Here is a 26,543-nt window from a genome sequence, read left to right on the forward strand (position 1 = left end):
AGGAGATGGAGATGTGATTAATATTAATTAAAGAGGTTAGGTAAGTACAGGCATACCTCATTTTATTGCACTTCACAGATGTGGTAGTGTTTTTTTTTTTTTTTTTTAAAACAAATTGAAGTTTCGTATCAGCCCTAAGGCAAGTCTATCCGCACCATTTTTCCAACAGCATGTGTTCACTGTCTCTGTGTCCCATTTTGGTAATTCTTGCAGCATTTCAAACTTTTTTGTTATTACTGTATCTGTTACAGTGATAAGTGATCTCTTGTGTTACTGCTGTAATTGTTTCGGGGCACTACGAACTGCACCCATATAAGACAGTGAACTTAATCGATAAACGCTGTGTGTTTCCTCACTGCTCCACCACCTGCTCTCCCTGTATCCCTGTCTCTTCCTCTCCTTGGGCCTCCCTATTACCTGAGACATAACAACATTGAAATTAGGCCAACTAATAACCCTAAATGACCTTTAAGTGTTTCAGTGAAAGGAAGAGTTGCACATTTCTCACTTTAAATCAAAAATTAGAAATGATTAAGCTTAGTGAGGAAGCCATGTCGAAAGCTGAAACAGGCTAAAAGCTAAGCGCCTCTTAAGCCAGTTAGCCAAGTTGTGAATGCAAAAGAAAAGTTCAGGAAATTAAAAGTGCTACTCCAGTGAACATATGAATATAAAAAAGCAAAAACAGCCTTTGTTTTAGTGGTCTGGATAGAAATACAAACCAGCCACAAGATTCCCTTAAGCCAAAGCCTAATCCAGAGCAAAGTCCTAACTCTCTTCAATTCTTTGGAGGCTGACAGAGGTGAGGAAGCTGCAGAAGAAAAGTTGGAAACTAGCAGAGGTTGGTTCATGAAGTTAAGGAAAGATGCCATATCCATTATATGAAAGTACAAGGGAAAGCAGCAAGTGCTGATGGAGAAGCTGCAGCAAGTTATCCAGAAGATCTGGCTAAGATCATTGATGAAGGTGGCTACATTAAACAACACATTTTCAATGTAGATGAAACAGCCTTCTACTGAAAGAAGATGCCACCGAGAACTTTCATGGCTAGAGAGGAGAAGTCAATGCCTGGCTTCAAAGCTTCAAAAGATGAGCTGCCTGTCTTGTTAGAGGCTGATGCAGCTGGTGACTTTAAGTTGATGGCAATGCTCATTTACCGCACCAAAAATCCTACGGCCCTTAAGAATTATGCTAAATCTACTCTGTCTGTGTTCTAGAAATGGAAAAACAAAGCATGAATGACAGCACATCTGTTTACTGCATGGTTTACTGAATATTTTAGGCCCACCATCAGGAAAAAAAAAGATTCCTTACAAAATATTACTGCTCATCAACAATGCACCTTATCACCCAAGACCTCTGATGAAAATGTACAAGGAGACTAATGTTGTTTTCACCTGCTAAAATCAATTCTGCAGCCCTTGGAACAAGGAATCATTTTGACTTTCAAGTCTTTTATTCTGAGACGGAGTCTTGCTTTGTCACCCAGGCTGGAGTGCAGTGGTGCGATCTCCACTCACTGCAAGCTCCGCTTCCCGGGTTCACACCATTCTCCTGCCTCAGCCTCCCGTGTAGCTGGGACTACAGGCGCCCGCCACCATGCCCGGTTCATTTTTTTAAATGTATTTTTAGTAGAGACGGGGTTTCACCGTGTTAGCCAGGATGGTCTCGATCTCCTGACCTCGTGATCCGCCCGTCTTGGCCTCCCAAAGTGCTGGGATTACAGGCGTGAGCCACCACGCCCGGCCAAGTCTTCTTATTTAAGAAATACATTTCATAAGGCTACAGCTACCACTGATAGTGATTCCCCTGATGGATCTGGGCAAAGTGAATTAAAAACCTTCTGGGCAAGGTGCAGTGGCTCACGCCTGTAATCCCAGCACTTTGGGAGGCCAAGGTGGGCGGATCACGAGATCAGGAGATGGAGACCATCCTGGCTAACACGGTGAAACCCCGTCTCTACTAAAAATACAAAAAATTAGCTGGGCATGGTGGCACGCACCTGTAGCCCCAGCTACTCGGGAGGCTGAGGCAGGAGAATCGCTTGAACCTGGGAGGCGGAGGTTGCAGTGAGCCGAGATCGTACCACTGCACTCCAGCCTGGGCGACAGAGCAAGACTCCGTCTCAAAAAAAAAAAAACAAACCTAGAAAGGATTCACCATTTTAGGTGACATTAAGAAAATTCATGATTCATGGAAGGAGTTCAAAATATCAACATTTGAGGAGTTCAAGACTTTGGTGGAAGAAGTAACTGTAGATATGGTAGAAATAGAGAAGTAGAGAATAAAAAGCGGAGCCGGAAGATGTGAGTGAATTGCTGCAATCTAATGATAAAATTTGAACAGATGAGGCATTGTTCCTTATGGAAAAGCAAATAAAACAGTTTCCTGAGATGGAATGTACTCCTGGTAATGATGCTATGAACGCTGTTGAAATGACAACAAAACATTTAGAATATTACCTACATAAACTTAGTTGATAAGGCAGCAAAAGGGTTTGAGAGGACTGACTCCAATTTTGAAAGAAGCTCTACGGTGGGTAAAATGCTATCAAACAGCATTACATGCTACAGAGGAAGATTTCATGAGACGCCAAGTCAATCAATATGACAAACTTTATTGTCATTGCCTCATCCAGCCCAACCTTCAGCAACCACCACCCTCATCAGTCAGCAGCCATCAACACGGAGGGAAAACCCTCCACAACAAAAAGATTACACTCTCTTTGGTAATACAGTATTTTTAAATTAATTACACACACACACACACTTTTTTTTTTTAGACATAATGCTACTGCATACTTAAGAGATATAATTTTCCCTTAAAATAAACCAGGACGTCTGAAAGAAATGGCTTGGGCAGGGATGTCCAACATGAACCTGAAACACCTCAGCATATCACACAGCAAGGAATGTATCAATCAAAGACTACAAGGGTCATTTCAAAAGGACTCAGAAATCTTGAAGAGGTTTCCACTGGAAAAGGCGAGAAAGTCAGCTTTGAGATAAGAATTACAATGGATTGAACCCATCAAATATATTCAAATCCATAATTTCAAAATGAAAGGAAAGGGGGGAAAAACCCTAATTTGTCACCTTCTGAGGATGATAGACAATCAATTCATTATCTTGAGAACTGGGTAAATAAAAGGAAAGAATCAAGCACTTATCCTGCTTTCCTAAATGAACTATACTATTTGGTAACTAAATAGTATGCAAGTCAGGGCATCATCTTATAAAATTTTACCAGCTAAAAATTGAAAACAAAATGACAGAATTTACTGTCACCATATTGCGACCCCTAGTGAATGACTGGATATAGGCACAGAATGCACGAATCGAAAAGGAATGAAACCCAGACATCGTGACATCATGTGCTTCCTAGCGTATGGAAGAACATAACGGGAACAATATAGTCTTGCCAAAAAGACAGAACCTGAATCTGACCACACTTCAGGTTCCAGCTGCCAATCTGCAGGAAATTCAGAGGACAGAGGAGTACGTTCCACTGCAACATGAGGATACAATCAGCAAAATCCAGATGGCTGAAAAGCACAGGTCAAACGTCAGGGCTTTTGCGTAGATACATTGTAGGAAAAAGAAAATGATGAAGAAAGAATCTTCAGATTAAGACTTAAAGTTTTTAAAACTGGCAAGACCAGTCTATAGAGTCTAGAGGTATACACTTGAGTGATTACCACTACAAAGAAAGGCAAGGAAATGAGTATTACAAAACTCAGGAGAGTGGTTACTTTGAGAGGGAGGAGGGGTGTTGGACTGGGATGGGGCACATGGAGAAGTCCGAGGAGGTTGGGAAAGTTCTACTTTTTGACATGGAAGGTGGTTACATGGTGTTCGCTATGTCATAAATCACTTAACTCCCTGAATTCACTTTTTCACTTAACTGTTTGGTGTGTTTTTCTGTTTTATAATACACACTTTTTTTTTTTTTTTTAAAAGGATAACGTTATCCTTTTTTTTTTTTTTTAAAGGATAATGCTAGAGACAGGGAGAGCCAGAGGATGGATCAAACCTGCTTCTTCAAAAGAGGTTCAGACTCTCCGTTTAAGATTCTGGCATCCGAGTCAGGCGCGATGGCTCGTGCCTGTAATCCCAGCACTTTGGGAGGCTGAGGCGGGTGGATCACTTGAGGTCAGGAGTTCAAGACCAGCCTGGCCAACATGGTGAAACTCCGTTTCTACTAAAAACATAAAAATTAGCTGCGCGTGGTGGCGCAGGCCTGGAATCCCAGCTACTCGGGAGGCTGAGGCAGGAGAATCGCTTGAACCTGGGAGGTAGAGGTTGCAGTGAGCTGAGATCATGCCATTGCACTCCAACCTGGGGGACAAAGTGAGACTCCATCTCAAAAAAAAAAAAAAAAAAAAAAAAAAATTCTGGCATCAGGTCTAAATAATATTCCTTTCTCTTAGCAAAATGTGTCCGTGGCCATTAAAATGATCAATTTAGCAAGGCACATTAAACAGAACAATTCCCTTTCACAGCAGCATATTTCCTTAATATGCTTTAGCTGCCAAAATTATGAGATCACAGGAGGAGACATTCCCAGCCAAAAGCCCATGAGGAAAAGCGGGTAAATGTTTAAATGACACAGTTCAGGAATTAATTTGTGTTTATGTAAAATAATTTTAATTAATAAAGCTTTCCAAACAATGTTTCAGTCTACAGCCAATAGAGAGGAAAATAAAAGTAGCATAGTTCTCCAAGCTGTCTACCTGACATGTGCGAGACTGCTTACCAAATTAATTAGAGACCATCTTCCCTTATTTCAGGGGCAGCAGTACTCCCATTTGTGCTTATGCCTAACCTTTTCAACCTATTTTGGGCTAGCATTAAAAACTGACCCAAACCAATAATCACATTTTAAAGTTAAAAATCATAACCAAGAACAAGAAATCATATTAAAAAGTACTCCAAAGCCTTGTTTCACACATAACCTACTTTTGGAAACTAAAGGAGGGAATGTGAAGTGCTTAATTCACCTTTCACATTTTTTGTTTGTTGTATATCTTTATGAAAAGGACTTTCTTAACCAGGGTCCACTGGACAGAACACAATTTCTGCCATTAGCTTGGAAATAAGCAATTGCAAAAACTGTCTTTTACCACCTGTGACATACTCCATTTTATCTGCATAACTTTGGCATCTTACGTCACTGTCTTGTACAGTCTGTGCCAGCAGTTTTTTCTCTTCTTTTGGGGCGAGGGGAAATTCATGTGGTCAAATGGCATTACAGAATTACTGAAAAGTCATTTTACTTTCCCTAAAATCTTCTGACAGAGAAGATGTCAACTGTCAATAAGCACATACACAAATACACTCACAGAAAAGACTGTAATCCCAGCACTTTGGGAGGCCGAAGTAGGCGGATCACTTGAGGTCAGGAGTTTGAGACCGGCCTGGCCAACATGGTGAAACCTCATCTCTATCAAAAATACAAAAATTAGCCAGGTGTGGCAGCGGATGCCTGTAATCCCAGTTACTCAGGAGTCTGAGGCAGAAGAATCACTTGAACCTGGGAGGTGGAGGTTACAGTGAGCTGAGATCATGACACTGCACTCCAGCCTGGGTGACAGAGTGAGACACCATCTCAAAAAAAAAAAAAAAAAAAAAAAGACACTGCAGTACAACCTTTTGACTTAAGGGCTTGTTGAAAGGATTATCTGTAATTAAACTTAAAGGTAGTAAATTCTTGTAAAATCCAACAGACAGTCAAAACTGCTATAACTTTCTGCTTTTCAAGCCTCTATACATACACACACACTCACACACACGCTTTTGAAAGCAGTAGGTGAGTCCCACCGGCCTGCGTGCATGCAACACCCTGGGAGCTTACCATGACCGTGCAGTCCTCTGAACCGCTGGCAATGACCTGATCGTTATGTGGGCACCAGTCTATGTCCAGCACTGGTCCTGTGTGGCCACATACTGTAGGGTAGGATTTGTCAATTCGACCAGTCTGAAAGAAGAGAGAAACAAACCTATTATGTAACATCAACACTACAGAGGTTATACATTTTCTTAGGCCCATTTCTCCTTTATTACCTCCACCCAAAACTCTCAATTGTCTAGATATGATGACATCATATAGTAAATATTAACTTTCACTTCTAGAAAAAGCCACTACCAAGGACACGCCATCAAATTACAAGAATCCAAATCCCTAGAACCAAAAAGATGTAATCAACTGCACTAGCAGACATAGCAAAAGAGAATATGAAAGTCTTTTTACCAAAATACAATTCTAAATAACCAAATTGTAAATTAAAAGGATGTTCCATGCCTTTTAAAAAAATCCCTAAACCTTGGTATTATTCAAAATGTGAAATATAACTTTTAATACAATAAGACAATATCCTCAAATATATAAATTACCAGTTCTGGATATGAATGGCACTATGAAAATTTAAAGGCTGGGTGTGGTAGCTCACGCCTATAATCCCAGCACTTAGGGAGGCTGAGGCAGGTGGATCAGCAGGTCAGGAGATTGAGATTATCCTGGCCAACATGGTGAAACCCCGACTAAAAATACAAAAATTAGCCAGGCGTGGTGGTGAGCGCCTGTAGTCCCAGCTACTCAGGAGGCTGAGGCAGGAGAATCGCTTGAACCCAGGAGGCGGAGGTTGCAGTGAGCTGAGATTGCACCACTGGCACTCCAGCCTAGTGACACAGTGAGACTCTGTCTCAAAAAAAAAAAAGAAAAAAAAAAAGAAAAAAAGAAAAAAGAAAAGAAAATTTAAAAAGTTAAAGTTAAAAAAAAAAAAAAAAGCTTTAGCTATCACTTAGGGTCTAAATAGCCTACTACATTTTAATGTCTCAGTCTCTCTGCTACCTTCAATCAACAGAAATGCCAGCCAGACAGTCTAGTTAACACCAACTTAGACCTCACCCATCAGCCAGTTCCACATCTGATTAAGACTAAAATGCTTAATGTTGGTCATAAATAGCTGCCATGATTTGTTCATGTCACACATTTGAATCTAGCAAACCAACCAGGGTTATCAGACCAATTTTGTGTCAACTAAGACAACTGCCGTTGTTAACAACGGGTGCATGAAAGTGGTTTCCTTTTTAAAACAGCTTAATGCCAGTCCATGCTGAAGCTGTGTATGCGCTAAGGGCAGGTGCACAGAAAGGAATCACTGCAACGTATGGCTGAATCTATTTTTTGTTGTTTTTGCCCTTATATGGCAAATCATCCCAACACTGGGGCGGGCTTCTTAGCAATTTTTCAAGAACATAAATTTCTACGATTTCTCCAATTTAACTTGACTGTGCAAATCTCCAGAGAAGCAGAACGCTAACATGTAAAGACCACAGGCTCTGGAATCAGACAGGTAAGGGTTCAAATCCATGCTCTACTGATTAAACAGCAGGTGATTTTAGACAAGTCATGTAATCTCTCTAAACTTCAGCTCATTTGTCATCTGTAAAATAGTTAACAATGATACTTAACTTCTGCAATTATTGTAAGGATTAAATGAGAGAACGCTTTTAGATAAATCACAATTCAGTATTACAATTATCTGTAAAATATATCAAAAATTTAACCACAGTATCTGGAATAAAATATTCAATAAAAGCTGTCACATTATTAGTTCTTCTAGTACAATAATTTACTCCATCATTAAGAATTAACAAATATGTGTTGTGAACTTTTATGGACCAGACATTTGTTGAGTGCTGGAGATACAGACGTTAACAAGGCAGTCCTGTCCTGGCTAAACATGGAGTCCAGTGAGAGGAGACATTTAAACAGCCAATTACGGTGCCACATAGGAACACAGAAGGAGGACATTCAAGCAGGTTTGTGGGGTCACTGTCTCTGGAGAGGTTTTCTTCTGGGAAAGGTAAGTTCCAAGTTGAGACCTGAAGATGGCCCTAATACAGACCTAAGGCCTAGGTTTCTTCATATTCCTCCACTTTCCCTTGCAACCCAGTTTGGATCTCCCAAAATGCATCACCAAAAAAGGACTTCAACAAAGGAATTTCCAATGAACACCGTATCATATAGAATCTGGGTGTCATAGGAAGGAGCCACACGATTCATTTACAGGCAGCAAAGCATAAATGGTTGAGAATCAGACTGCCCAGAGTGTAGTCATGGTTCTGCCATCTTCCAGCTGTGAAGTCCTAGCCAAATTACTCCATTCCTCAACCTCAGTTCCTCATCTATAAAACTAGAATGTTTAACAGTTTATTCCTTAAGAGCTGATGTGAGGACTAAATGAGACAATCAAGGTAAAGAACTTGGTACTGTCCCAGCACTTGAAGTACTCAATAAACATTATCCAAAATTTAACAAATGCTGGAATCTACTCTACCACATTTCTGATGGTGTCTCTCCTTAAAGAATGACCAGCTACTAAGTCTAAGCCACACGGTTTTGCTTATCTTATTGCATTCTCACAGAAATCATGCAGGTAAGATGCAGATTTCATTTGTACTCCTTGATATTAAATTGCTCAAGCTGATGGTACTGGGATCACAGGTGTTCATCCTATTTTACATAATTAGTTAATAATGTTATATAATTATCAAACTATAGATATAGTAACTGTTTTGAATGTGTGCTCTCTTTCTCCTTCCTTCCTTGTCTCTCTCTCTCTCTTGTTCTTGTCTCATGCTGCCTAGGCTGGAATGCAGTGGCCATTCACAGGCACGATCATAGCTCACTGCAGCCTTGAACTGCTGGCTTCAAGTGATCCTCCTGCCTCAGACTCCTACATAGCTGGAACCATAGGTGTGTGTCACCATGTGTGGCTTGAATGTGTGATATTTCATAATTTAAAACATCCTAAGGCTGGAAGCTCAAAATGAAGTTTGACACACATTTAAATAGACATACCAAAAGCAGAGAATTAAAAGAATGGAACAGAGGCAAAAATTAAAGAGATAATGGCTACGAATTTTTCAGGTTCAATTAAATGCGTAAGTCTTTAGATTTAAGAGGCACGAATCCTACCTAGGGCAGTATAAGTGAAAACAAATTCTTATCTATTCATATCCTAGTGCAATTTAGAACACCTAGAACAAAGAGAAGATCCCAGAAGCAACAACAGAGAAAGGACAGATTACCTACTGACAAGAGTAACTTGATTGTGAGCAGACTTCTCAGAAGCAATCAGAGAAACAAAGAAATGGAAAATATCTTGGAAATGCTAAGAAAAACAACCACCCTTGTATTCCATACCCAGAAAAACTATCATTCAAGAATGATGACAAGAAAAAAGCAAACAAAAGACATTGTAGACAAAAAGAGACAGAATTTACCATGGGTAAACCCTTGTTCAAAAAATTAAATTCTCAGACTTGTCTCAAAGAATTGCTATACTAATTTCGAAGAATTAATACTATGTAAAACAGTACTAATAATACCTACTTGGAGTATAGATTTTAAAAAGACAGAAATAAAATATTAGACAACAATACCATTTAAGGTAAAAGGCATATGATCGGACTTTAAAATTGACTAATTTTAGACTTTAAGTAAAGATGTCCAAATGAAGAGTAAATACTGAAAGGAAAGAGAGAATGTATAATTTCTGGTGGAGGTGTACTAGAATAGCTAGAACTTAAAAACCGGCTCAATCCAATAGAAAGAGAAAATAAAAAGAAAAAAAGGACCAAAGAAAGTATGAATGCAACTCATGAAAAGCACAGACAAATTTTTTAAGAAAAAAAAGCATGAAAACTAGAAAGCACAAAGATGGTGGAAATAAAACCAGCTATAAATCATGATTTGTAGTAAATGCAAGATTAAGTTCACTAGATAAAAGACAAGGCCTCTCAGATTAGATTATAAATCCAGCTACAAAACATATTTTAAAAAAATAATGGCACCAAAAGGTAAATAAAGGAGGGGGACATATTAAAAAGTATACCTGGTAGTTAATACCAGAACAAACAGACTTTAAGGTGAAATGCGCTATTAGAGATTAATATCACTACCTGACATCTAAAGAAACAATTCACTGGAAAGTTATATTGCCACTATAAAGTGTAATTAATCTAACCACACAATTTCAAAATAATTAAGGCAAATGTTGGCAGAACTCGAAGAAGAAAATGACAAAGTTGTCATCTTTAGATATTTCAACAAAGATTTAAGAAATTAAACAGACAAAATTAATATGAATACAGAAGATTTTATAAAAATTAACAAGTTTGATCTAATGAATATATATAACCTTGTACCTAACATTTAAAAATACACTTTTTTCAAACACACATTAAACATTTATTTTTTTTAAATTATCAATTAGGAGACCATGAAGCAAATCTCAAAAAATACAAAGGAGTCAATAGCATGTAGAGCATGTTCTGAGTATAATGCAATACAATTAAAAATTAATAGAAAAATAAACCAAAAATCTCCAGTACCTTTGAAAATATTTTAACGTACTAAATAATTCAGTTTTATAAAAATCATAATGGATAACAAAGTTAAAACTGAGCAATACACAACATATCCAAATGTGCAAGACACAACTAAAACAGATCTTAGTGAAAAATGGACAGTCTTAAATGCATATAGTAGAAAAGACAGAAAATTAATGCATTGAGTTGCTATCTTGAGAAGTTAGAAAATGAACAGAGTACATCCAAAGAACATAAAATTATTAGAAAATACACCGAGCACAGTGGCTCACGCCTGTAACCACAGCATTCTGGGAGGCCGAGGCGGGCAGATCACGAGGTCAAGAGTTCAGGACCAGCCTGGCCAACATAGTGAAACCCTGTCTCTACTAAAAATACAAAAAATTAGCCGGGTGTGGTGGGGGGCACCTGTAATCCCAGCTACTCAGGAGGCTGAGGCAAGAGAATTGCTTGAAACTGGGAGGCAGAGGTTGCAGTGAGCTGAGATCGCGCCATTGCACTCCAGCCCAGGCAATAGTGCAAGACTCTGTCTCAGAAAAAAAAAAAGTAAGAAAAGAAATCAGTGGAAAAAAACTAAATAACAAAATCAACTAAACTGGATAGATCAGGAAAAGAGATAAGGCACAAATGAATACCAATAATTTTAAAAGGGACATAACTTACAAATAAAGTAGAAATGTACAGAGTATGAAAATACTAGGAATAACATTTGACTATATATAAATTTGAATACTCTAGATGAAATACACAATCTCACAGAAGTAACATCAAAACATATTTAAGAATAAATAAATGTAAATTAGATCTATAACCATAAAAGATCAGTAGTATCACTCTACCCATCACCAACTCCTAATAAATCAATCAATCACCAAACACCAAAAAACACTAGGCCCAGATGGTTTTACAGGTGAGTGTCACCAAATAGTCAAGGAAGATATCATTTCAAACAAACCTTTCCAGAGAATAGAAAAAAGTAAAGTGTCCCTGAATTCATCATATAAGGAACGTAACACTTTGACACAAAGGACAGTATAAGGGAGAAAAATTGAAGCATATATGACATAAATATTGATGCAAAGCTCCTCACAAACAACAGCAACAAAAGGAAACCAAATTCAGCAGTGTGAGTTGTTCTTTAAAAATGTAAATGAACAGACAAGTTACAAAGTGCAAGAAGACATATGCAACATACATACCCAACAAAATCAACAACCAAACAGAATGATGGACAAATTACATGAGCAGAGAACTCATAGGGAAGAAAACCTGAAGAGGCAATAGATGTGTGAAAAGACACTTCAATCTCAGTGATAATTAGAGAACTACAAATTAAAACAACAAGGTGACATTTTATACTCATCAAAACTGGTAAACATTTAAAAGTCTAAATACATGTGCTGACAAAGATGTCAGGAAAGAGGAACTCATAAACTCCTTACAGAATACCTTGTTACAATTCCTTTCAAGAGCAATTTGGTAACAGAGGTGAGGATGTCCAGTCCAGCAATGCCACTCCTAGGTGGTCCGGGTGACAGAGATGCTCCCATATTTTGTACAAGAGGAATATTTATTGCCACGTTGTTGGAAATAGTTGCAAAATAGAAGCAATTTCACTGTCCTTCAGTATGGCAATAAATATTTACATAAAAGTTTAAGACACACAAAATAAAAGTATATGTTACAGATAAACATACATGTAAAAAAAATATGATACATATTTGAAGAAAAGATTACCTCTGGGGAAGGAGAAAATAAATGGGAATAGTATTTTACCTGTATCTGTTTTGCTTTACTTTTTTCAAAAAGCGGAAATATGAAACAAATATGGGAAAATATTAACATCTGTTTAATCTTGTGAGTACATGTGTGTCCTTTATCTTATTTGATACATTTTTTATTTTGAAAAAAGAATTTAAAATATAATAAAGTTAAAAAATACATGAATGCATTGTTACTAACTTTGCATTTACAAAATTTTTTTTACTCCAAGGAAAAAAGCTTTTCTACCTGAGTTGTTTTGTTTTACATCAGGTTCTTTGATTCCTAGGCTCTGCTCAGGAAACCACATTTGGCATCCTTGATGGCCAAGTATAGTACTGAGTTCTGAACTTCCAAGAACACCAAATGATTTTTTCCAATCTGGGCTAAGAAGAGCTTTTGTTCAAACATAAAACAATTTTGAGGGGAATCTGGAAGTACCAGTACTAGTTGTTCTTAATTACATACTAAGAAGCTTCTTACTAAATGGCTTCTTTTTTGAAGTTAAAATTGAATAACCCTGGCTAAAAGTTAATAGCTATTCACCAGTATTCTTCAGTCAAGATATCTGACAATAATAATAAGCATTACTGCCATTTCCAGCTCAGCCCCAATAAATCTACAGCCTGAAAGTACTAGGGCTCAACATTTTCTCTGGAACCTGAATGTCACTGAAAGAGCAACTGCCACCTATTTCCATCCTTTCTATCAAAACAAATAACAATGGCTAACACTTTTTAAGTACTTAAATTACATGCTAGGAACTGTCTCAAGATCTTGATAACTTTGTCCCCTCATGACAACCTTTAAGATGTGGGAACTTTATTACCTTTCTTTTTTTTTTTTTTTTTTTGAGACGGAGTCTCACTCTGTGGCCCAGGCTGGAGTGCAGCGGCGTGATCTCAGCTCACTGCAAGCTCCGCCTCCCGGGTTTCCACCATTCTCCTGCCTCAGCCTCCCGAGTAGCCGGGACTACAGGCGCCCGCCACCTCGCCCGGCTAGTTTTTTGTATTTTTTAGTTTACTTTCTAAATAAAGAAACTGAGGCACAGAGAAAGTCATGAAGCAAAGATCTAAAATATCACTGACCAGCCATACTAGATTTGATAGGGAAAAGAAAATTTCCACTACGTCATGGATTGTAAAAAAAGGCACACAAGTAATGTTTAAAATTATTGGCAACTGGCCATCAGAAACAGAGTTAATAAAAAATGATATTCTGCAAGCAGCTGCTTCCTCTGGTTGTGATGTCACCATAAATCCTTAAAACAGAGAAAGTAGTATTCCACTGTAGCACAAGAGAAAAGCAATTGACTAAATATCTGTAAATATGTGAAGAGAGTATGGGGGTAGATGGCATTTTAAAGGTACACTGATTATTTGGCATGCTGGATGTTCACAAACACACAGTTAAGTATCAGCTATCCTGCTTTCAAGGGCTTATACCTCCAAATATCTTCTTACTCATAATCAGATCAAAACAAAAGCACAACAACATATTTCACCAAATCAGTATATGTTATTAAAAATGCAAAGCTGGCCACTTACAAACTGCTGAGGGCTCCAGTTCATGGAGATTAAAGGAAACCATACTAATAATGGACTTATAAGGTAAAGACGAGGAAACATCATTCTGAAGACATTTTGCACTAGGATCTAATGAGAACACAATTCTCATTCGTCCGCACGACACTCATTTATCATGTAGTGAATAAACCAAAGAATCCATGTATAATTAGCTAGATTGAGAGGGGCCATTCAGAAAGACATCCACCACATGTCATGGTGACAGCACAGCTTACCTGAACCTCTAAGCAGCAAATTTAAATGAATGCAGAGGCTGAAAGGAAGATGTACAAGAATTAAAGCCAGCTCTTAGATATCTTTTCAAACTAAAAAATGACTTATTTAAGAACCTCCCACCAATCTTCCAAGGCTTAGAGACAGAAAAACTTCACTTTACTAACATATCAGTCCACTATTTCATTAGGCATAAATCACCTCTGTTGCTTAATCTAGAATATTACTACTTTGCTGGCACGGAATTGAAGTAGTTTAGCTGAAAATGTAATAGCCATTTAGACTCCTTGCTTTAAATAAATATTGATTCACTGATTACTTACTAGTCTCAATCACATGCCATAGGATAGCTTTTATTGTATCTCTCTAGCTAAAACTCCAAATGATTGGGATTACTAGCATGTCAACCTAACAAGTGGCAAAAATGGCCAGCACCAAGCTTCCCAAAGGCTCTGGCCCAGAGCCAGTTCATAAACTCGTGGGACATTGGTGAAATAGGTCAGGACACTGGCCTGCAGACATTATTATCTGAAAGATCCAGTACAGCCTGCCCAGAGCCAAGCAACATGAGCTGAAAGGAAAATTCAGCTTCCAAAGCGTGTATACAGCTGGCACAAGGGAGAGGTGTAATGGCACAATTTCCACATGGCTGGCCAGAGCTGAGGGTGATGTCTTTCAGCATGTTCCAGCCAGCAACCTTCACCATGGCAGAAACCATCCCAGATACAAGCACTATCATTTGCTTTGGGGACAACACTTAAAAATCTTGAAGTAGCTAAAACACAGCCGACTTCCTGGAGACTGATACTTCAACTAAACCCACAGAGTTAGGCAACATTTCCTCCAATGGGCATTTTGCGGGGACAAGGGCAATGAAAATCAAAATGTAAGCATCAGTAAAAATATAACTTCATCAAATTGCTCTAAAAAGGAAAGTTCATAACTTAAATAACTTAGCAAAAAACATTCCTCTTTAGGCACACTAAATTCAACATAAACCTTAAGAAATATTTATATCAGCCTGTGCAACATGGCAAACCCTGTCCCTACAAAGAAATACAAAAATTAGCCAGGTGTAGTGGCATGTACCTGTAGTCCCAGCTACTCAGGAGGCTGAGGTGGGAGGATCACCTGAGCCCAGGAGGTCAAGGCTGCAGTGAATTATGATCGCGCCACTGCACTCCACCTTGGGTGACAGAGTAAGACCCTGTTTCAAAAATAATAATAATAACGCCAAGCACAGTGGCTCACACCTGTAATCTCGGCACTTTGGGAGGCTGAGGCGGGTGGATCACTCGAGGTTAGGAGTTCAAGACCAGCCTGGCCAACATGATGAAACTCCATCTTTACCAAAATTACAAAAATTAGCTGCGCGTGATGGTGTGTGCCTATAGTCCCAGCTGCTCAGGAGGCTGAGGCACGAGAATCGCTTGAACCTGGGAGGCAGAGGTGGCAGTGAGCCAAGACTGCGCCACTGTACTCCAGCCTGGGTGACAGTGAGACTTTGTCTCAATAATAATAATAATAAGAATTTAATTAAAATTAAAAAAAAGAAGAAATGGTATTTCTTAGTTGTAAGGGCATTTCCTATCAATGTTACTGGAAAATCACAACAGCTTCCACTTATTAACAATGTATCCCCCCACTTTTTTTTTTTTTTTGAGATGGAGTCTCCCTCTGTCACGCAGGCTGGAGTGCAGCGATGCAATCTCAGCTCACTGCAACCTCCACCTCCCAGGTACAAGCGATTCTCCTGCCTCAGCCTTCTGAGTAGCTGGGATTACAGGCACACGCCGCCAAGCCCAGGTAATTTTTCTATTTTTTTCACCATGTTGGCCGGGTTGGTCTCAAACTCCTGACCTCAGGTGATCCACCTACCTCGGCCTCCCAAAGTGCTGAGATTACAGGCGTGAGCCACCGTGCCCAGCCCAGTATATCTTATTTATCAATCTCACATCTCCTTCTAAAAAGGAATCCACATTTAAGAAGTACACGCATCCTACATAGTGAGGGCAGTACTGAGTGCAGTAAAAAACTGTTAATGTACACAAACATGTACAGAAAATTCTGACAGATGTGTCTCAATAAAGTTCTGTGCTGGGGTGTGTTTTTAAAGCAGCTAGTGGTGTATTACACACGTACGGCAGTCATGTTCACCTTCCCAAACTCTCAAAATTCAACATTGAGAATTTTGCTTCCAATATGTCCTGCATATTACAAAAGATCATTCAGAATGACTGTTTCTTCATGTAAGAATGATTCCTCACATAATTGTTTCTGACCCACACATTGGTTTGCGGTTGAAGACACTACCAACTGGTGTTAAAATGGATCAATCTAAGCCAGGCGCGGTGGTTCACACCTGTAATCCCAGCACTTTGGGAGGCCGAGGCAGGTGGATCACCTGAGGTCGGGAGTTCGAGACCAGCCTGGCCAACATGGTGAAACTTCATCTCTACTAAAAATACAGGATAGGCACAGTGGCTCACACCTATAATCCCAGCATTTTGGGAAGCTAAGGCAGGTGGATTACCTGAGGTCAGGAGTTTGAGACCAGCCTGGCCAACATGGTGAGATCCTGTCTCTACTAAAAATACAAAAATTAGCCAGGTGTGGTGGCACATGCCTGTAATCCCAGCTACTCGGGAGGGCTGAGGCAGGAGAATCACTTGAACCCGGAAGACGGAGGTTGCAGTGAGCCGAGATTGTACCACTACACTCCAGCCTGGGCGACAGATTGAGACTCTGTCTCAGAAAAAAAAAAAAAAAATTAGCTGGGCACAGTGGTGGGCACCTGTAATCCCAGCTACCTGGGAGGCTGAGGTGGGACAATTACTTGAACCCGGGAGGCAGAGTTTGCAGTGAGCTGAGTTCGCACCACTGCACTCCAGCCTGGGCGACAGAGCAAGAATCCGTCCCTGAAAAAACAAAAAAGATGGATCAATCTGCTAATCACTGGTTCCTGCAAGAAAGGAAATGTAATATTTTGTTAAAGTCACACAATGCTTTACCCAGCAGGCTTACTCTCTCTCATAACTAATATATGTTTTCACAAAGTAATAAATTCCCATGGGGATAAAAAGTGACACACATTCACTCAAGTGATAAGTCAAATCAAATATTCCCCTTTAAGAAGCTCAAGGTATCCCACACACAATTTCTTTCAAGTTTGCATTCTGGAGTGCATCATATAAATCCAAACCTTCCTAGGGTGCTGCATTCATACTGCTTTCTACACGGTTTCCCTTATCTAATCCAACTCAGGCAGCTGTCTCACTTCCAGTACTTTTCCAGCTCCTGATCCTCTATCCCTATTATCCAGACTGGTTACAACACCCGAAGATATAAGGGCCTAAGAGCCCCCACCCCATCCTGGGGAAGGCAAGCAAAGATACTATACATGACCTGACTCAAGAAACAGTTAAAGATTTCCACATTGTTCAAACCCCTACCTGATATTCATCTAAGTTTTCATTTTAGGAAAAAATGAGTATCAAAATCACTTTATATGCCCAAATTTCAATCATAACTTATTTTAGGCTTCGGGTGATACATACTGAGAATTCTTCAACTCAGCAAGAAGAATGTTAAGTCACACATGTGCTCAGAAGTAGAGGAAAAGTTTTCAGCCCAAGCATAAGGACTCCATTCACACTGTGCAGAGTTCAAAGGAGTCAAAAGGATATCTATTGAAGTGGGTTTTCCATTTTTTTCAACTTCCTTTTTCTTATGACAGTATTATTTATGTGGATACATGTTTTGTTGGAATCTCTTAAGCCCCTGTTGCTCCATGGGGAGGAGCTAGAGTGACTGTGGTCATGGGACAAGGGGACAGCCACATAGAAATAAAACAGAGACTCAGCAGCAGACCAAAAAGATGGGCGCACACAATATATGACTTATGCACAGGCTGGTCCCTGAGAGTGACAGCTCATGGCCCAGGAATAAAACATTCTGAGGAGGCTTTACTTTAAGGGAACCAGAAACACCAACCCTGAGGTAAAAGGAGGTGCTCTTCAGATTGAGTTACCCTGTAAGGTAAGGTAAGCTAGAAACAAAAGCTGCTGGGGAGAGGGAGTATGGGCCTGTAGAGAATTCACCTGCCTGTGAGTGAAAAACAGCAGTCTTTTTGGACAGAAGTGAAAATGCCAAACAAATAATTTTAGCATTGCAGATCCTCTCTAAAAACTAGGTTTAACACTGAATAGACCATATTTTAAAATCAATTAAGAACCTGAGGGAAGTTATTGTAAAACTACAAACATTTTATTATCAGAAAGCAAAAACACAGAAAAGTTAACATTTCCTTACTCCACCTTGCCCAAATATGCGATAGCAACCAGAGTAGCTGTATGTCCTAACTTCCTGACTTAAAGAATTTATAAAGTGAAAACCTAATACTTTCTGCTCATTATTGCACACAAGTAATTCCATATGATGCTTCTGGGCTAAGAACAAATAAAAACTTGGAACCCAAGATGAGGCAGAATCTAGTTAAAGTAAAATTGAGCTGGAAAGCAAAAGTTGAAAAGCAAAAGAACTATAGATGTAAATGCAATATGGGAAATTAAAGCATTCCATATCAAATTAGAAAATAGAGAAACTGGTTGTCTAAGCCCCCATAGTAAGCAAATGACACTGGAGACTGATCTACTGAAACGCTCTATGAATGCTGAAGAGCTCCAGGGCTAACCCTTCCCGTTGCAGCTCTGCACTGGTTTAATCCACAGGCCTCAGAATGAAAATCCACCCTCCTTGGAGATGAAAAATAGAAAAATATTACAACTTTTTTGGGGGGTGGGAGGCTAATGCCTTGGGCTCCATGATTCAGTCAGTTCACAAAAGCAAGAGGACTGTAGTATAGACTCAATTCAGCCAGCCAGAAATGAAACCCAAGTCACTGTTCCTCCAAGAAAGCAGACATGTTTTCCATCACACGCCCTCTCAGCTCAGTCTTCCCCGGACTCAACTCAGGTCCCATCCCTAACTGGCAAAGGTACTCAACTTAGCAGGAGCAGATGATTTGCTACATGTGGTTGTAAGGTGGCTTCTAGGCAAAACCATGACTGCAGAAATGTGTTCATGACACCTTGAGTTTATTTCAGAGTAATGTGTATTCAGATACCTTTCTTTACCAGAGATATAGCAGCTTTCCCAGACTGGGGTTACCATGTTTACACAGTGAGGGCTTCGGCTGGCAGCAATTGCCGGACTGCTTAGCACAGACAGGCGCGCTCCACAAACCCAGGAAAGAGTTAAACGTTCTTTGCACTTGACTCAGTGGCTTCTCTTCACCACACACTCTCAGATCCCACCATTCTCTGAGCCACCCGTGCAGCCAATCAAAGCAAAGGAAGGAAATTATCCTGGCCGGCTGACAGCCACAGCGCTCTGATGGCCATATATGGTAAAAACCACTGTCAGAGCCCTGTCAGGCCTGCGGGCCGGCTGCTGTGGACATATCAGTGAACTGCAGCAGCAGGAGAAGCTGGCCAAGGAAACGCACAAAGGCTGCCTGCTCATCTCCAGGGGAGGGGGTGGGGTGGAAACCATCATCTGCCAGGGCACACACTTACAGTGAGTCACAGCCACTCACTGTCATCAAAAATAGCCCCGGGGTACATTGGGAAGTTCCTTCTGCCAGGACTTTGTGCTCCATTGTTAACTGGGAGTGAGCAGGGTGCCCACCCCACCCCTCCCAGCAAGACTGTGGAAAACACAGTCACTAGGAGAAAATGAAAAGGCCCTTCTGTGGCACTTCATGTGGTAATGAGGCCAGGCCGCGCTCGTGTGGCTGGCAGCTCGTGACATAATTTGGAAGTCATTGTTCTGCACCTGGTGCCCTCCCCCTGCATCCTCCATCCCTCCCAGTCCTGTCCCCCAGCTTTTCACGGCCCATATACTTGGCAGTTGAAGGTGCTCCAGGCATCAGACAGAATCTATTTCAGGAGGCAGTGAATGGGCATCCCGTGACATGTCAGGACACTGGCCGGCTCCAAACAAAATCATCTGCCCCTAACACCAAAGCTACCAAGTGCCAAACGTCCACATCTGTACAAAGGGCTACCGGCACTGCCACTGTTGTCTAAAACAGAGTACCGTAATGTGTAGAAATGGAAATTGCCTGTCAGCAATGCACAGTAAGGCGGACATGCAGCCAATGCAAATCCAGCAGGTGCTGGCAGAGACTGCGGATCACACAGAAAAGCACCGTCAGGAGACTGCCATTCCCTCTCAAGTAGCCCATGAAAGAAGGCACTTATCAGCATGGCGCCTGGCACTTAAAGGAAGCCTGCAACAAATGTGAACTGCTGCAATTTCATCACTGCCACTGTGTCCTCACAAGGCATGGTATAGACCAAGTATTTTCCAAACCTAAGACAATTCTCTGAGCTGACAGAATGAAAGGCCTGACAAGTTACTGTTTTTGTTAATAAACTCTCTAATCCCAGAGAAAGAATGCAAAGGATTCAGTGTCCATTAGACTATAGTTTTTTTTTTTTTGAGACACAGTCTTGCTCTATCGCCCAGGCTGGAGTGCAATGGCACGATCTCGGCTCACTGCAACCTCTGTGTCCTGTGTTCAAGCCATTCTCCTGTCTCAGCCTCCCGAATAGTTGCGATAACAGGCATGTGCCACCATGCCCAGTTAATTTTTGTATTTTTAGTAGAGACGGGGTTTCACCATGTTGGCCAGGCTGCTCTCGAACTCCTGACCTCAGGTGATCCACCTGCCTCGGTCTCCCAAAGCGCTGGGATTACAGGAGTAAGCCACTGCGCCCGGCTAGATCACAGATTCTATACCAAAAAAAAAAAAATTGTTCACACTCAGAAAAAAAATTAAGAAAAATATACATGTACAAATCAAATAAGGATGCAGCAACCTAAGTTCTAATCCACAAACAACCTCACGGTCTTAGACAACCACTCAATCTGAGTTCCAATTTCTACAACTGTAGAACAGAGGAATGATCCCACCCTACCAAGTGAAAAAATGGAGACACTGTTCATGAAGAGGACAATCCACGTACAATCTGCTGACATTCTGCAGTCTCATTTCTATGAAGGTGACAGAAGTCACTGCTTTTTCCTAAAGATGATATAAAGGAAAGATGCCACGCTGATCTAGTTATAACAAAGATCCTAAATATAAAACAGTGCTTATTCTAATTCTTTTCCCCATAACAATCAAAGAAAATACCAATTTTGCCAAATTCACACTGAAAGTGAAAGGGTCACGAAACGTAGGATTTTCTCCAAAAAGCTATCCTTCAGCTTCTTTTGACTCATAATGTTAGTTCACACTATGCATAAATGATTTGCTTCCCTTCCAATCAAATATTCTATTTCTGCAATACTATAAAAATCCACCTAAACTAGAGATCCTGGAGTCTGAAGGAGGAATGTGCTGACCACCTACTTCTTTGCCCTCCTGGGGACAGAGCCCCTCTACTAACTTAACAGTTTAAAAGCTGGGTTGGCTCCTCTTCTGTTTCATCTTTAGCTCCTACACAGAGAAAAAAAACAAAACAAAACCTGAATTCAAACTGAACCTTCTCTGTGATGTCTTCCTTACCTCCTAAGCCTAGGGTGAAACTGATCTCTCACACTCCAGTGCTAAAGCACTTCATGCACAAAGCACCCCCCTGGAGAGATCAAACACAGTTATTGAAGCTTCTTAAAAGCCTGGCTGGGCGTGGTGGCTCACGCCTGTAACCCCACTTTTGGAGGGCAAGGCAAGAGGATCAGTTGAGATCAGGAGTTTGAGACCAGCCTGGCCAACAGAGTGAAACTCTGTCTCTACTAAAAATATAAAAATTAGCCAGGCGTGATGGTACGCACCCATAGTCCCAGCTACTCATGAGGCTAAGGCAGGAGAACTGCTTGAACCTGGGAGGTGGAGGTTGCAGTGAGTAGAGATCGCACCACTGCACTCCAGCCTGGGAAACAGAGCAAGACTCTGTCTCAATTAAAAAAAAAAAAAAAAAAGCAAAAACCCACCACAAGTCCCTGCACATGCAGGCACTAAGGAATGAGTATGTGAATGAATGAATGTGATTTTTTAAAGTATTGTATTAAATTTTACAAACATTTAAGCAATAGTTAGCTCTTTTATGTACTCTGGTAATATTACTGATAATATTTTTCAGAATCTCAATATAAGTTCATTGCAAAAAAAATATTTTTAAGTGCAGGTAATTATAAAGAAGAAAATAAAACATCACTTTTAGTCCCATCCATGTTAACATTGCACATTCTTTCCTGAAAACTAGTAACACAATTGAAGTTAAGTATGAGATAATGACTATGATCTTATAACACATTTTTTAGGTTATATGAAGGTATCATGGAATACAGGATAACAAAATCTTGCCACATAACATAACTTTCTCTTGCTATTGCAAGGAATCCCTCAATTATTCACTTAGGACTTAAGAATGTTTATACCTATATAGATATTATATTTCTATGTAGATTTTTGTTTTAAAGGCTAGGTGGAAATACAGTGTTCAAAACTACCAGAAAGCCTTTTAGGTCATTGTGAATTACTCATATATGAATTGTGTGAACTAACATTATGAGTCAAGTAATACAGTTTAAGAATATACGTATTAGTTATCAAATGTTGATTAACAAGTTATCCTAAAATTCAGCTGATTAAGACAATAAACATTTATTACAGAGTTGCTGAGGATCAGGAATTCAAAAACAGCTTATTTGGGTGGCTCTGGCCCCGGGTTTTTCATGAGATAGTGTCAACCAGGGCTGCAGTCACCTGATGGCTTGACTAGGGCTGCAGGATCTACTTTCAAGATGGCTCATCGCTTGGTTAAGTTGGTGCTGGCAGTCGTCAGGAGGTCCTATGGACCTTGCCACAGAGCTGCTGGAGTATCCTCACAACATGGCAGCTCCAAAAGAGACAAAGCAGAAGCCAGTGAGCTTTTATGACCTAGTCTCAGAATTCACACTCCATCAATTCCACCATACCCTGTGGTTACACAGGCCAGCCCTATTCAATGTGGGAGGCCACCTACCACAATATAGTAAGGCAAGTTTTTGGAGAGCCTGCACAAAAGCCTACCATATACATAGCCACCTAGTTTGCATCCTCTATCCAAGTGAGTAAAGAGATCAAGAGCAAATAATTCTAACCACTCCCTCCATCTGTTAAGTGAATAATAATTTTAATAATGTGATAATACAGCCTGTGGTACCAGTGGTATGAAGAAGCAACTAAGATAACCCAATGGATGAGTTCCTCTGTTTCAGTAAATAATCAAAGGCAACATCTGAGCTGGATATTGAACAGTAAGAAGAGACCACCAAGTAGCATCGTTAGTGGAATACTGACTGAAATGAATCAAGATCTCTTCCTCAACAAACATGACAGAAACATTCTAAAGCAGCCCTCATCAACCTAGGTTCTATAAGACATTAAAGTCCTAATGCCGTAATATATGCTATTATAGGCAATGAGCTCTTTCCCATCCTATGCATCTAGAAGACTGGCTATGTATCATCCTTGGGAGAACTAAAAAAAACAGTCATTCGAATGATTTTCTGTAGAGCTAAATTCTTTCATAAAACCCTAGATGAAAAACTGCAACATGAGTTGAAAAACGGTTCACAGACATAAATAAAGCAAGATCCCAAATATTCCCATACACAGTTCCTAAAATAAATGGGAGAAACACAGTTGTGTATAAGAAAGTACCACACAGCTACAACAAAGGAGCTCATGGGAGAGAGGAAGAGATCATGACCCAAAAAACTAAGAGACCTGGCCATACCCATCCTATCCTGGCCAGAGCAGTGCTCTTGTCCCAGGCAGTTACTGTGAGGGTGAAATCAGCTATCACTCTGATTTACCAAAGTTGCTTCACAGTACTTCACAATACTCAAGGAAGGAAGGGAGAAAGAAACCAATTTGGGAAGACAGGAGCCATCTAGTTTGCATCCTCCACCCAAGAGAATGTCAAGAGATCTAGAGCATATCATACTGATTCCTCCCACTCTTACTTGTTTAAGGCAGGATTTACAGGCTTGTTGTGATATGAAGAGTGTGTGTGTGTGTGTGGTGGGGGAAGGCGAGGGGTTGTATGTGTGTCTATCCAGAAACACTGGTGTGTATGAGCCTCCACGGTTCACAATAGGGAGGGAATGCCTCAGTTCTATCTACATCACGAGTGTGGCTGCTCCACAAAGGAAAGGCTTATTCATGCCAACGTGGTAGATTACACAGAGGGCTGAAAACCTGTGTGCTCTTGAGACAAGGCAGCTTGTGCAGTTGTGGCAAGAAAAAAAAGTATCCCTCATAGCCAAAACCACAAAGCCAACTTGTGTTCAGCAAGACTGCTATTATTCATCCTCTGAAGTACTAAAGAATAAGTAAATGCACTAAGCCACACCTTGAAAAGTCATGGCAGAGTGGCAAGCCACAGCTTGATGGAAGCATTACAAAAGAGAGCGAGAATCACGTGTGCTAATCTCAATCACCCCACCTCACGACTGAGGACTTTCCATATTCCTCCAGCAGCAACCGCTTCAAAAATCCCACTTTCCCTAATAAAACCTTCCTAACAAAAAACCTCATAAACCATACGCTTAAAATAAGCATACATTCATTCTTAAGCATGCTGCTTGCTGCATGTGTGTGTGTGTCTTTGTATATGCATGGGCTTTGATGTATTTATCCCTATTACTCTTTTCACTTTAGATGTTAAGTCCTAGAAGACAGAGACCATATCTAACTTATTTTACATTCTCCCAGAATCTAACCACAAGCCTCATGAGGTTGCAATAATAAGCCTTATTTACTGCTGACACTAAATAGCTTTCAAAAGAAATTCATGGGAAACCATGTTTTCAAATGGGAGCCTTTCTGAAAGGGTCATAATCCACCTTAATTCCAACGTGTACATATTCAATATTATTATGTACAGAGTCCCAAATGCATCACCAAAACTAACTTGCCTGTCTATAACCAGAAACAAAAAAGGGAAAACATTCTCAGAAGCCCACGAGATAACTATTAAAAGCCATACCCACCTCTTAAGGTTCATGTTTAAAATCATCCCAGGCTGCTATCAACATGTATTGGAGCCTAACACACATCTAAACATCATTGCTATCTTGATTTCAAACACAACTTCATCTTATAACCGGGAATTTAGTTTTTCTTTGCCTTTAAACCAAAGCGACACCTCATGATAGAACTATTTCATAGTTGCCAAGACACTAAAGTTATAGGAGTCTCTTTTCCAGGGTAAAGAGCCCTAGTATTACAAAGCCCTGTACTGAAAAGGGATTAATGGGTTCACCGTGTAGTTGGAGTCCCCATCATATTTCTTCTTCGAGGCTGTACTTCCAACAAGGAGACAAACACCTCAGTGCCAGCAATCTGCTAGGACGCTTTCTTAGACATAAGTGCTCCTGAAGGGCACATGTGCTGGCACACAGCATGTACTCAGCTTATAGACAATCAAACCAACTAATCACATACGAAGACTCACTCATATTGTATAAACAATCAAATATCAGCTGTAAAATGTATAACCATTATTCAAATATTCATGACTATACCAAAACTATAAGGTAGATATCAAGAAGGCAGTCAGCCCCATAGAGAAATGTAGGTTTTCTGATAACATGGAAGATGGTTCTATTTTCTACCAGCTACTGATGCCTGGTAACCAGCCAGCATCTCAGGTAGGAATAGCAACTCAGAAGAAAAGAAAGGCAAGTATCACCTGATGCTCCAGGGCTCATGTGCCAAGCCCTGCCACAGCAGATCCTTCTGAGAACTCCCCAGGCACACAACTGTCATAAGGGACCACAGGACCACTCCTCTTTGCTGGGCTCAGCTTTGCCTTAGTGAAAAAGCAGTCAGGAGTAAAAAGGCATCTACTTTCCAAAGTTATACATTGAATTAGGGGGACAAAAATGGAACAAATGTGTTTGCTGAATTCTGAGTACACACCAGCTGCACTGGAAATCACTTCATAGCTGAGAACCATGGGAGGGTGAGAAGCATTTCTGACATCACCTAGAATTACCAAGGCAGAAAATAACTTTTGTTTTTTGAGATGGAGTCTCGCTCTGTTGTCCAGGCTGGAGTGCAACGGCATGATTTCAGCCCACTACAAGCTCTGCTTCCTGGGTTCACGCCATTCTCCTGCCTCAGCCTTGCAAGTAGCTGGGACTACAGGCACCTGACACCACACCTGGCTAATGTTTTTGGTATTTTTAGTAGAGATAGGGTTTCACCATGTTGCCCAGGCTGGTCTCGAACTCCTGACCTCAGGTGATCCACCCACCTCGGCCTCTCAAAGTGCTGGGATTACAGGTGTGAGCCACTGCGTCCGGCCAGAAAGTAACTTTTATACACAGCTGCTTATGTTATAGAGAGAGAAACGGAGGAGCGGAAGGATAAAGAGACACATCCACGTCCCACTACAAGTCAGTGACTGAGCCAGGACTGAACTCCACAGCTCATCAATTCCCAGATTTGTGATCTTTCCTCTATGCCACACTGCCACTAAGAGCTAAACACACACACTATAATACACAAAAATCTCACACAGTACAC

General features: G+C 40.4%; 1 protein-coding gene across 3 annotated transcripts in view; it reads right to left on the minus strand.

Moving 5' to 3' along the window:
• Positions 1 to 26,543, minus strand: part of CORO1C (coronin 1C) — an 85,866-nt gene that overhangs the window by 26,776 nt on the left and 32,547 nt on the right. For all 3 annotated transcript variants that reach the window (XM_008004587.3, XM_037996574.2, XM_037996575.2), the window contains one exon: positions 5,851 to 5,973. In XM_008004587.3, the coding sequence (XP_008002778.3) occupies positions 5,851 to 5,973 (123 nt within the window). The remainder of the gene's footprint in view (positions 1 to 5,850; positions 5,974 to 26,543) is intronic.

This window comes from Chlorocebus sabaeus, chromosome 11 (assembly GCF_047675955.1).
Source record: "Chlorocebus sabaeus isolate Y175 chromosome 11, mChlSab1.0.hap1, whole genome shotgun sequence".
Classification (NCBI taxonomy): domain Eukaryota; kingdom Metazoa; phylum Chordata; class Mammalia; order Primates; family Cercopithecidae; genus Chlorocebus; species Chlorocebus sabaeus.